Raw genomic sequence first — 13727 nt, 5'->3', positions numbered from 1 at the left:
TTTTGAGAAATGTGAATTGTACATTGAATTGAAAGTGAATATCTAATAGCTCGTTTTATTGAAAAAGAAAGTGATCACAAGTGTATGTCAGCAGATTTGTATATAAAGAATCTTTCACTTGATATCACCAGTCCTAGCCATCATTTCAGAAGGTAGAAATACTACACTGTGACTCGTAATGTTGTATGTATGTAATGTTAATAAATAATAGGCACAAACTGATGTTGCAAAACCCAGCTGCATTTACTTCCCTGTGTTTAAATGAGTCCTCTTGCTCTTCTATATTTGACCTATAAAGCAATAAAAGTAATATTGAGCAGAATTAAGTTCAGCCTACTGGTCCGGCCCTCCACAATAGTCCCGGTTTCTCATGTGGCTCATTGTGAAAATTAATTGCCCACCCCTGGTATAGACCCTAGGCGGCCTAATGGATTTATTAGCCCCCCCACTCAGTATCACCACCAGCCGCCACTGATTACAACATTTAATTTCCAGGGCTATAATCATTTGTTATGTTTGATTTTACTTTTGGAATCACTTATTCTCAGCCTATTAGCCCAGGGTGAATAAACAGGGGTGGACGGATGCAAGCCCTTCATGATAGACAGCTCTGTGACACTCGTCCACTTTATCTTGCATCCTTCTAGCAGCCATAGTGAAGGGAGTTTGACGTAACCTAAAGCCATCTGGAGCAGTGGTGGTTGGCGAGGGGTGGGCTGACCATCTACATGAATCAAGTTGGCGAATGTTTCATGTATGACAGATTTGTTTTTCAATTTTAAACCCAATCGAACCACTTTAGTTTCACTTATTTCCCTGTTCATGGAATGTGTTCTCAGTCCTCATCATTGATTGCCAAGTTTCCTTCGAAATGTGGGAAGAAGTGTTTTGGCCTCAACCCTTACATGGTACACAAGCTTTTGTTTTTCTAGACTACCATTGTAAATGGACTGCATGGACTGCGCCTTATTCTAAATCGCTTTACAATGGGCTCTCATTCACCCATTCACACACACATTCACACACCAATGGCACCACGCTTATTGGGAGCAATTTGCCCCAATGTGGCCCAAGGACACCTCGACACGTGGAGCCAGATCATTAGACGCCGGCTCTACCTCCTGAGCCACAGCCGCCCCATTGTGATAAATACCTATTCTCTTGTCAGTTGAACCCTTCTGAGGACATCCAGGAAACTTCAGACACATTCCAGCTTGGAGTAAGGACAGGTTTTTAAGATCATGAGAATTATTATTTTTATTTTTTTCTAATGGGAAAATGGAACAAGACACATTTCAAATGTAAAGGTATTCAGATGAGAAATATGCAAAATGAATTATACATCAACCTACGTGTATACTGCAATCATACATACAGATACTTACTTACTTATACATGTACACACAAACAGTCACACGCAGATGAACCTTAACATCTTAACAACTCCCAGTTCTACATTTGTCTCCAGATAATTTGAGTCAACCAAGGGATACAAACAATAATAACCAAAACAAACAAAGAATATACATAACACTCACTCACACACACACACACACACACACACACACACACACACACACACACACACACACACACACACACATTTTAATCATTTATTTCTGTCCACATAGAAACAAGTATACAGGGACACAAATACTGAAGGCACAGATGGGATGCATTCACAAACAGACATGGACAATGTCTTTCACATACAACAGGACAAGACTCACGGGTACAAGTAACACCGTCTCCGCCATATATGGCCGCTGCCAATAATCGCAGAGACAGAGCAATACTTGCTGAGCCTTTTTGCTTCTCCCTTGGACATTCCCAGTAGACGTAGTCCTCTGACAACCAATCTGTGCACATGTCCAAGACTGCCAAATATAAAGACTAATAGCGTACACCTATAGCCTAGCTCTGAGATGGTGTCTACAAGCTGCTGGTATTTCATGACCTTAGTCATGAAGGCTTCCTCTAGGCTTATATCAAAGGTGCATGCTACCTCTAATACAGACACCTCTCTGGACTCTTCATTAACAACAACAACATCTGGTGTGTTAGCAGACAACTGTGAAAAGTGACATTGGTCATTACAGAAATTGAACATGGATGCATTGACACAAGCATGTGTATACATTTTCACTGTAACTGGGAAGTGGAGTGATATGTCCTTTACTATAAGGCTCACAATTCTGTCATGACGTGCTATATACATTCCTTTGTAAACATAACAGCCATTCAAGATATGTGATAGTGTTTCTGTAACCTGTTCTGTGGTGTGGTGCAAGCAATGAGGAACCTGGGTGGAGGGAAACCAAATAGAGAGGTTGAGTCTGGTAGGAAGGACTTGTAATCTGGCCTTGGTTGTGAATATGACAATGTCCTCATCGAGTGCAGTGTTTTTTAGAAAAGAATGGGAAACAGAGTGATCAGCTGTGGGAAGACATGCCAGTTTTCCCTGGAGTTTCAGACCAGTCCAGTGTTGTTGTTGTTGTTGATGTTGATGAAGGTCCATGAGAGTCCGTCTGGCCCCTCTAGATGTTAGCTGGTGGCTCTGTCCAGCAAAGGAGGCTGTTGCCCTGACCTGTGTGAGAGGGTTAGATATACAGTTCTCTGAGACCCGAACAGTCTCAGAGTCAGACCGCACCCACTCCAGGGACACCCCGGCTCGGACACAGAGGTCATTCAGGTCTGGCCAATCAGACCAAACTCCAAAACCAGCGGAATGAGTGTCCAATTTTCCGCTGGGTTTCCTCTTGAACCCAATGTCTAAAGGACAGCCTCTCATGTTAAATAGAATAGAAGTTGTTCAAATAGACTGTAATGTGGCTAATCTGGCAGCCTATCCCTACAAGGGTTGAGGTACATTTTTCTTTAACAAATAATACATGAAATCACTTACAATTTTAACTAAATGAAATGCATACTTTCCACATTCAAAACAGTATGTGTGGCACATAAAGTTTATCTGTTATTGCCTACTAGTTTACAACTGATAACAAAGACAAGTGTGTGTGTGCATGCATGCGTTCCTGCGTATATGTGTGTGTGTGTGTGTGTGTGTGTGTGTGTGTGTGTGTGTGTGTGTGTGTGTGTGTGTGTGTGTGTGTGTGTGTGTGTGTGTCAGTTGAGTTGAGTTGGGTTTTGTTGTATTTTTTTATATTATTGATAATAATAAATGTAATAGCTTTTGTTTGAGAAAAGAGATATATAGTTACAGAGATAGTATCACAGTAAGTGTTATTCAAATACCTGCAGTAATTAATGATCTTATTAAATGAAATAAGATCAATTCACATAATTCTCTTGGAATAATTGCATCTCATGTACTGTAAATGTGTTCTTAAAGAAATTCAATCCAAAACAATCTAAATACAACTGAACGATTTAGGAGACACCTGAATCAATCAATCAATCAAACAATGAAATTCTAATAATTTAAATAATTTTCCTACAACGGTCGATTGCAATGTGCGCAATTGTAAAAAATAACGATAAATACGATTGCAATTAGAATTGAGTTAAAACAGTTCACACAATATACATTTCAAATGAATCACAATAGTTAATGTAATAATAAAAAATAGTCCTACCCTTTGTTATCTATTAATTGTGCTCAAAGAATTACACCCCCAAGAGAATCATTCTTTCAAAAACATAATTTGAAGCTAGACATAATTTACAAAATCAACAAAAACATTCACAGTACAGTAATAAGTCATTATTTCTTTGATTGTGAAGCGGTTTAACACTTTTACTCTAGTAAAGGTATTTAGGAGTCATATCATAGCAGCTTATTTATGTTTTTAAATGACATTGATAGTTGCTTTAATGTTCCCCTGGGTGGAACACAAGTGAACAATAGTCATCATTATTGCACTTGGAACTTCACCTTGTAATCTTAAACCAGTATGTCCCTAACTGCTTGTTTGTGCCACCGTGTGGTATGTTCCATATTAAAATAATCCTTCCCACCAGCTATGCAGAACACATACACACTCACACGTCACAGACACACACACACACACACACACACACACACACACACACACACACACACACAGACACACACACACACACACACACACACACACACACACACATACACACACCATACACATTATACACACACACTGTGCCATCACGAACAGTACAGTATGTCCGCCCCAAAAGTCTAGCAGATCTAAATATTCACCTTTCAATCTGTCCTTGATCGATAGGGATAATTAATGTCCCCCTCCTGCAGGCTGAGGAGCATGCTCGTGCCAACAGGCCATGGAACAATGAGGAGATCTGTCACTCTGTCCTAGTTTCACCGTCACATCATGTCATCAGGCACACTGCACACTGCTGGGCCTGGAGGAAAAAATCAAAACCTATTCCATTTATGTTTTAGATTCTACATTGTTGTTGACACATTGGACATTTATGCAGGCATAGGAGGAAAGATTGGTCTCCAGATTGTCTCAGTCACAGAACAGGAAAAAGAGCGACACCTTGCATGTTTTGACCATCCGAGTGTGGCGGCTTAGATCAAAGATACCATTTCCTGCCAGAGGAAATGGTGTGGAGTGAATTTTTTAGGAACTGTTTCCTCCTCTGAATTCTTTCCATTACGCCTGTGAACATTCATACAGTACGAAAGAAAAAGAAACACGGAGGAAGTCTTCCACTGCTGGCATCAGCAGAAACAATCTTGATGACACAAGTCATTAGGAAAGATGGTAGAGTTTTTAAAAAAATCTTTGCAAAAAAAAGAGAGAGGTGTCATAAATCATAGTGGAAATGAGCTCTATTAATCAGGTGAGGTGACTTCGTCCTCCTAATGGATGCTGTCCATCACTGAGGCAAAATTTGTACCCATGATGTCCCATAAGCAAATATCCCTCCAATTTGTGTTGATTTCCACAGAGAAAGCTGTTGTAATAATGAGGGTACACATTCCAAGTGGCAAAGACCCCTAACCTGTGGAAGTGCAGAGTTCATACTCATCATGCACTCTTGTCCCAGTAGAGGAATTCTTGGAATAACCCTTTTAGGTTCCATGTAGAACCCTCTGTGGAAAAGGGTTCAACATGGAACCTACATCAGGGACAAATGAAGGTGTATCTCTCTAGAAGTAAGCTTTCCCATTGGGATGGGCTGTGCTCATTATTTCTCAGGTTATTATTACCTTCATTCACAGAATGAAAACCAAAGGGTGTGTGTGCGTAGTGTAATGCTAATGCTGCTATAGTAGGAGCACATTGGTGACACTGCTGCTGTCAGGCTTGGGTTTCTTCCATGTCAAGATAGATGTGGATGTGTCCCGATCCGCAGGGAACCTGATTACACATGGACTGCAATGGCAGACCATGGAGGAGGATGTTGCAGTTGCCATCTTATTTATGTATAGAGCTGTGCAAAGCAGGACTAATAGATAGGATGCAGAGAGGATCAACTTGCAGTAACAACATAAAGAAATACAGAAGCTGGGTGATTCATTACACAAGCAGAATATCTTAAAGCACACAACATCTATCATGACAGGCTGAAATGAAGACATTATAATATCTCTAATTTCCCTAAATCCACATAACAATGAACCATCTCCTCAATGGGATGTAATTGAATTGTGAGAGTTGAACTGATGGACATTATTGACTGTCTCTGTTATGTTAACTGTCTTTATGACAGTTATAGAACTGACAATCAAAAAGAGCGCAGAAATAATCATGACTGGGCAGATGGTGTCGCCACTCTGCAAGTATCTGCCCTTTGACCTCCAGAACGTTCTTCTCTTCCTGGCCAATCAGATACTGCAGATCCCTGTTGGGAGCACTGGGCCCCCTCCCGCTCTGGCATCTGGTACGCCATTAGAAAAAATGAAGGTAATAATAAGCTGAGCAATAATGAGCTCACGGCTCCTCCCAACCGGAAAGCAAGAGGTCAAGCTACCTATAGAGAGGCACACCTTACACAGCAAGCACACAGATCAAAGATTCATCATCACAACACTGCTGTTGAACACAAGCTGAACTCTCTCTTCATCCCACAGTTCTTGCAACAAGCATGATTGGTTGAGCCATGATAAAGCTTCCCAAAATAACATTGAATTTAAATATTTTTTTGATGGTGCACAGTAAGGACTACAACATCATACATGCACACGTGCACCGGTAAATTAGACCTCCCAAAAGACAGGCATCTATTGCGTGATGACATCAGAGGCAATCATAAATCAAAGAGGGAAGATAATTGTCCTGGGGTTAATAAATGGGACACTGAGAGGGATGTTCTCCCTAATGAGATAGGACTTGGTCCTGAAGTCTTAATGTCTTTTGTTTCAGCTGAAACTATCGTGTTGGCACTTTTGTCACTTCAACTCAATACAAGGTCATTGATGCTTGAATGAGATGATAAAGTAGAGGATGAGTTAAAAATGTCTCTTCCTTACCCTTAAAACAGGTCATGCCCATATTTAATGAACCAGGAACACTGACACCATACATTTGCTCTGGGAAGACCAATGGCAGAACTTTTTATCCAATAAATCATATTGTGGGTTCCTGTGGTATGTCTAATCAATCGACGGATTCTTTGTGTTTTTCTTTGTGTCTTTCCATTGGACCGATTCATCTTCAGACTGCACCGCCCCCCCCCCCCCCCCCCCCCCCCTATCCAGAATTCCTCTCCGTGGTCCTCTGTGGCTCAGTTGGTAGAGCATTGTGCTAACAACGCTTAGGTTGTGGGTTTGACTCCTGCTGGGACCATATACTGAAAAATGTATGCACTCACTGCAATGTAAGTTGCTTTGAATAAAAGCATCAGCTAAATGGTGTATAAAACATATTGCAAAGATGCAAATAGTCTGCCATGTTGCCTTTTTCTTCCAGCACAATAAAAAACTTTGATCAAACAACACCAGACTTGATGGTCATGGTATGTAGAATACAAGCAAAGTGCCTGGTATGAATTGAAATTGCGGATCATATAATCTGTATGGTAATTGGCAGAGACAGAGAAAGAACTATGGTTGTGGTGAGTTAGGACAGAGAGGGAAAAAATTACTCTGTAATTGAAAACTTTCTAACCTCATCCTCTTCTAAACAACCGCAGCTACAACAAAACAAAACTTCTTACAAGCCACATGGACAGAGGGACTGTCATCCAACCAGCTGAGAGAGGGCTGCACCCACAACACAGCCTCAAGCTGGTCACAGCTATGCATAGAGGCCTGAGGGATTGGGGATATTTAGAGGTCCTGGCAACCTTGTCCTGGTAGTGCAGTTGTAGTCAAGCAGATCAATAGGGGTGTATTTGTGAACACTTCAGAGGGGAGTCACATTGTTGTGGTTGTGCATTTTACATGAAACATTACTTTTTAAAATGTATTTTTACCAAATGTATTTGTTTGTTATTTTCTAAAATCTCACTTGTAGTCAAGCAATCTGTTGTGGCTGGAAGACAGTGTTATGATACAAGGCATGGTATTATTTTAGGTTGTTAGAGAATTATGAAGCATACACAACACAAACATGATTGACTACAATGTCCTTGAATTCGTGTTAGCATCTTCAGTACAGAACATATATACAAGGGATACATTTACCATTGTAGTAAAAGTTAAGGAATAAGCCTAATTGCGATTACCATACAGAAGTACAATCAAACCTCTGCAATAGTGTTCTAAACCGTAATAAATTATTTCTAATGTCAACTTAATGAGGTGAAACCTAACACATATCCAGCCCAGTCTTTGGAGAGTTCAGCATTACAGTGGAGTGGAGGAGTGTGTGTAAGTGTGTGTCGATATAGCCTGGCCTTATGAAAGTGATGAATGGGAGGGTGGTTGGCTTTAATGGGTATCGGTCCAGCTGTACCAACTCCTCTCCCCCTCCACCCTCTGGCAAACACAATTAGTTGCCATTGATCAAGTGAACCCCAGAACAATGGGCAATACCCCACCGCAACCACTTCAGTGGTTCTGTGGCTGTTCTTTCTGTCACTGGACTGGTTGGACATGCTGGACTAGTGAGACACAGACAAGGCTGGGCAAATATGATATGTCAAGGGAGCAAGGTTAAATGACTAGACGGCGTGGTTGGTGACAGATGTCGATGTTTGTTTTGTTGTATTAAACATGGTGGCTGCAGTTCAAATGTCCTCTATGACATAAAAGACAAGAGGGCAACCAAATATATATATATATATATATATAAAAAAAAACTAAATAGATAAAACTGTTATTCAATGATCTGCTATGTTCAAACATGTTGAACACACTCTCATCATGTCATGAGACCCTGCTGAGTCAGAGGCCAAGAGGTCCACGGACCTGTCGGAGTGTTTCATGGTGTAAACCACCATGGAGAGGGAGAGAGAGGGGCAGAGGGAAAGAAAGCTCCATCCTCAGAGAAGAAATTAGCTCTATCCTCAGATCCTCAGAGCTCTGTTTGCCATACCAAGCCTGCGGCGAAGTGGATGCCACTTTGTCTTTGTCGTCATGCCGTTGACTGTTGTGGTCTCTTTTTTTTAACATGTTCAATTCCTCACAGATGTGGGATTCACTTTAAAGCCGTATTCCCTATCATGGTCATTAAATCCACTTAATGGCGCCAAGATGTCACCAAAGAGGCAGCATTCATATAAAGAACTAATTGCTCCAAAAGAACATTTCCAAAGTCGCTCAGAAACAAGAAATATGTTTTTTGTTTTTTCTGTTTTTTACATTTAATAGCCAAACCACAAGGCAGAGATTAGTGAAAAAATAAAATATGAAAGAAGTCTAAGTAACTTGCCTCTTCAAAAGCAACCCAGTGGTCTCACAAACTTTTGTATCATTCAAGTCATTTAACAACCAGCTTGCTGGAATTCAAACTGAAGAAATGGAAAGGAAATTGTCTTCTCAGTTAAACCAAACTGCTCATGTGGGAGATAAAACCTATTTAGTTCATTGCCATTGCCATATCCAAGAATAGTGGCGGCAATCTCCAAACATACAAACATGATTTTTGTTTCACTCATCACGCAATCACAGAAACACAACTAATTGGGTTAATTTGTCAGAGGTTTTAACAAGCTTGCCTTCCTCTAGTGCAAAGGGAGCAATTGTGAGAGACAGCACTAGTTAATAAGGAAGGCTCTTTGTTTTGCTTTTCCTTCTGAGAAAACCATGTAGCGCCTTCCGAAAACTGACACTGTATTTTTCTGTTGTGACCAGTCTCATGAGTATGTTAATCAAATACATTCTCAAAGCCACCCAATAATAGTCTATGGTGACAAATTTTTCTGCTTCGGCAATTGACACCAAAAAGCCCATGCCAAGGTTAATGCACTTGTCGTGACATATTGTGTAAAGGCCAATGACAACCCCTCATGGATTTCCTCCCAGGGGCAATTATTAAGAATGATGACACTTCCCTTACAAAGGCTGTATCAGGACGCTAGACTTTGTCATGATGAGTGAATACTATTTCGGTGCAGTATAATAGCCCCTCTGTGAAAGTTGAAGGAGAATAGAATCACAAGGCATATTTGCTTTGGAGGACAATGCTCATCTCATAGAACCTGCCTCGCAGACATCTCATAGGCCATTTATAGTGGCCCTTTGTATTATTGCAGTATAGCCTCAATTGTTTTCTCTTTTCCATGCAAATGGTCAATTTCATTGGGTTCCGCAACTTGAAAAATGTGTACAATGCCAGACCATTTTTATCCACATTTTGATTTTGATGATTGATACTATAGATGTTACACAATGTATACTCTTATTGACATATACTCTCCTAGTATAGATTCCAAGTGTTCTTGTATCCCTCACTTCCATAATAGGAAATGTGACCTAGTTTTTCTTTACTTTTGTTTGCTCTTTACTCACTTTTTGTTTACTCTTTACTTACACATGTTAGCCTACTGTATGGATATCACAGACAGTAAGGACATGCTCAAACCATGAACATAAGTGACTATAGACTAGTTTTAATAATACATTTCTTAAACTTTATTTGGACATTTTTAGCATACAGGCAGCACAACTGACTAAACATTGCAGGATTACCAGAGGAATCTGAATAATATCTTGATATAATATGATAAAGGATAGACGTTTGTCTACACACACCATGTCGCTCTCTATTCCACAACACTAATTCTCCTATCTGTTCCTCATGCCTCCCCCTCAGACCTTTGGCAGAACAATGCCATTAGTAGTAGTGGTAGTAGTTAGGTCTCTCCCTCTGACACGTTCTACATGAAAATGGCCACAAGGGAGTGAGTCAGCTTTTGTCTGGGGGTAATGAGTAATACTCAACTCTATTCACTCAACGCAATCAGTGCATAGCACCTTTCCATTGTAGTTCTTTCCACTCTGTTCTGTTCACCACGAGAACACGCTTATAGTTATTATTTATGAACAATGGAAACATAAATCAAATGTGCTTTTTGGCCCAACAATGTGTAGGCTTTAGCTTATTTCAATGCAATGCATGCATATCAAATACAGATCTTTTTGTTTGTTTGCTTTCCCTCTCTTATTTTCATGCATGCAGTACACCATTTCACCATTCCGCATACAGATCACCATTTTGTAAGCTCCACATTCTTGGTGTTCTTTAAAACATAATGTGAACACTTTACAGATCATAACAAAAGATGGTTCATATATCCATCACATCACTACGGTCAATTGTCATTTTACAAGTGGATCAAATACTTCGTTTATGGCAGATGTGTAAATCGAGGGATGAAGTTCAAATGTATAGCAAATCGTAGATTCGTATTGCCATACAACAACAGTTCCTCCACGGAGAGTAGACCACTGAATTTAACTCTGGTGCTGACATTTCAGAATCATCTGTATCTTATCATTGAAAAGTCCCCTAAACAGAAAAAGCTGGAGAGCCAGGCTATCCTTCAAAGAGCCTCCAGAGCGGCTGTTGTCTTCAAGGAGGAGGGATCACTTTCCCCAGGACTGGTTCTCATCATCTTGACAATAAAACCAGAGGAGTTAAAACAAAGTCACGTGGAAAAAGGGGGCTAGAGATTTCCGTTTCTGGCTCTGGACTGAACGGTCCTTTCCCCATCCCCAGCGAGAGAAGAACAGTGTGTTGATTTTAGAAGAGCTTAGAAGTTCTCCTCCCTTTGGAATGCTATGGAGACTAAGCTGCTCAAATTCTTTTCAGGCACCCTGGGGCAGGAGGACAGAAGACCAAAGGGCTAGTCCTGCTTTAAATGGCTCAAATTGAATGAGAAATTGTGCCTAAACATCATGGGGGTTGGCGTCATAGTACCTGCCTTTCATTACTTGGCTTATCATGAGCTTGGTAGATACTGATACATAACTTCAAGCTTCCACACATAATATACAACCATATTCAAGTGGATCAAAAAGGTATTTTCACAGTCCTCAATTTCACTACTTCCACTCAAGATTTAAGACTACTCCTTTCCCCACTCAACTTGAATTATAACTTACATAGAAATTAAGGAGCATATTGACCATTGCATTTTTTTTTTACTCCCTAGTGACCCAGGCACTTAGTTCTAGTATGACAAGACATAGAAGATTTAGCTTTGAGAAGGTAGGCTATCCTCTTTTACTGTTCATGCCCATTGGTTGGCCAGGGTATTCCACCTTAAGTCCCAGACGGTGTGTGTAATAAAAGGGGAGATTGGTTGAGTTTCAGTGTCTAAAGAAGTACAGGAAAGACAGGCAGTGCATGCTTTAATCTGGACAATGCTATTGGACAATAACAACAACACTACTATATGTATATATTTACAAGCAATTCATATATACAGGTTTTTTTTCAGAACTACGTATCAATGCATTAGAAAAAAGTTTTTTTTATGAAAGAAGGGCATTCAAGTTTATGTTCTATCTTCATCACACATCGGCAGTCGTGGAGACCTGCGACAGCCTGGGGTCAGAATCAAGCTCATAGCGGTAATGGTACCCTTCCCACACCTCCCTGCAGGCGTCCCGCAGATCATAGATCCGCTTCTTGATGCCCTTGCGGTTGAGGTATAGTACAAAGAGGAAGACTAAGCCCACAAGGCCCAGAACAATACCCAGAAAGACGTAGGAGGTCTGCAGGGCAAGGTCCGCCCCCTCACCCCCTTGGTGGCACCCCAGAGTCAGCTGGCCCAAGGCCAACAGGGACGTGTTCCTCATGTCAGCTGGGAATGCGCACACCAGTCCCTCTACCTCTGCAATGTTTTCCTGTGAACTGTTAAGCCAGGCAGAAAACGGCTCAATGCCACAGGTGCAGGTGAAGGGGTTTTCCCCCAGCAGAAACCTGGCTCTGGACAGCTCGTCCAGCTCCCGGAGGCCCTCCTCTCGGACCGTCTTCAGGGAGTTGAGGGTCAGATCGAGCTCCTCCAGCTGCTCCAGGCCAAAGAAGGTGCCGTTGTAGATGGCCACCAGGGAGTTGTTGGCCAGGTGAAGCCGTCTGAGGCCTCCCAGGTGGGAGAAGATGTGTGTGGGCAAGTAGACCAGCCCATTGCTTGACAGATCCAACCCCTGCAGGGCGGCAAGTGTTCTCCAACGAAGAGAGGTTGCCAGGTCCATCACAGAGGAGTGGTTGTACAGGGACCGGCTGAGGTTGAGCTCGCGCAGAGTGTGACTCGGTACTGTGAAGGCCTCTGGGTGGATCAGAGCCAGCTGGTTGCTGCTCAGGTCCAGGGAGCGAAGGTTACGCAGACCAGAGAAGGTGTCAGACTCCACTGTGGATATCCTGGAGGGAATGAGGGACAAAAAGTTTTGCATTCATAGTCTTATGTTTGGTTCCACCATTCAAATACAGAGGTGGCTATATTCAAAAGTGTGTGAGAAGACAGGATGTTATAACATATAACAAAGGACGTTACCAATTGGTAATGCATAACCTATATATAATAATGATATGTATATATTACATTAACAGACAGTTCTAGTTGATAGTATAGTCAATTGACTATACTATCAACTAGAACTATCTGTTAAAGTAATACAACATATTACGAAATGTCCATTTGTTTTATGTTAAACTCATTTGTCAGTTTCTCTCTTACCTGTTGTTGCTCAATGACAGAGTGGTTACATTTTCAAGTCCTTTGAAAGACTCAGGACCAATTCGAGTAATTTGGTTTCCCGTTATAAACAAATTCCTCGTGTACCCAGGGATTCCAGACGGAATACTACGCAAGTCTTTGGAGACACACTTGACAGTGTGCGCGGCTTCGGAACATTCACAACGAGGAGGGCACGATGCGCGCGCAGAGATTGCACAGAAAAGCGCACAGAAAACCAATCGTAGTGCCAAATGCGGCATTTTTAAAACAAATGCTATGTGACAACAGGAAATATCAGTAGGCTAATATACATTGAAAACACTCGAAAGAATATCAACACATCTCCTATGTCTTGCGAATCCTGGCATTTAGGAATTTCCTTGTAAATGTATCTTTAAACGGAAAAAGAACAAACTCCCCTTTCTTGGCTTTCCCGATAAATAACTCCGGGTGACTTTTTAATGCGTCGACAAAAACAGCTTGCATCTGTGGTGGTCGTCCCTTATTAATTCACCGATTGTAGACTACACTTTTCAGACATAAAGGCTGCCGATGAAAATGAAACGCGGAATGTCTTGCGCTGGTCAGCCTGTCCTAAACCATCATCTTGCCCGACTCTGCATGTCCTGGCTGAATTTTCAACTTCTTTGCATCTCTGTAGCCCACGTGTGACTGGGAGGCAGGGTCTGATT

At 41.3% G+C, this 13727-nt stretch overlaps 1 protein-coding gene across 1 annotated transcript; it reads right to left on the bottom strand.

Moving 5' to 3' along the window:
- Window positions 1-11869: 11869 nt before the first annotated feature.
- tpbg1b (trophoblast glycoprotein 1b) lies at window positions 11870-13295 on the bottom strand (the record flags this gene model as incomplete). Its single annotated transcript, XM_080532439.1, has 2 exons — window positions 11870-12719; window positions 13036-13295. 2 exons carry the CDS (start codon window positions 13293-13295, stop codon window positions 11870-11872), a joined length of 1110 nt encoding a protein of 369 aa, XP_080388565.1.
- Between the last annotated feature and the right edge of the window lie 432 nt (window positions 13296-13727).

Source organism: Nansenia antarctica, assembly GCF_963989245.1.
Source record: "Nansenia antarctica genome assembly, chromosome: 5".
Classification (NCBI taxonomy): domain Eukaryota; kingdom Metazoa; phylum Chordata; class Actinopteri; order Argentiniformes; family Microstomatidae; genus Nansenia; species Nansenia antarctica.
This window is presented reverse-complemented; position numbering and strand designations above follow the sequence as displayed.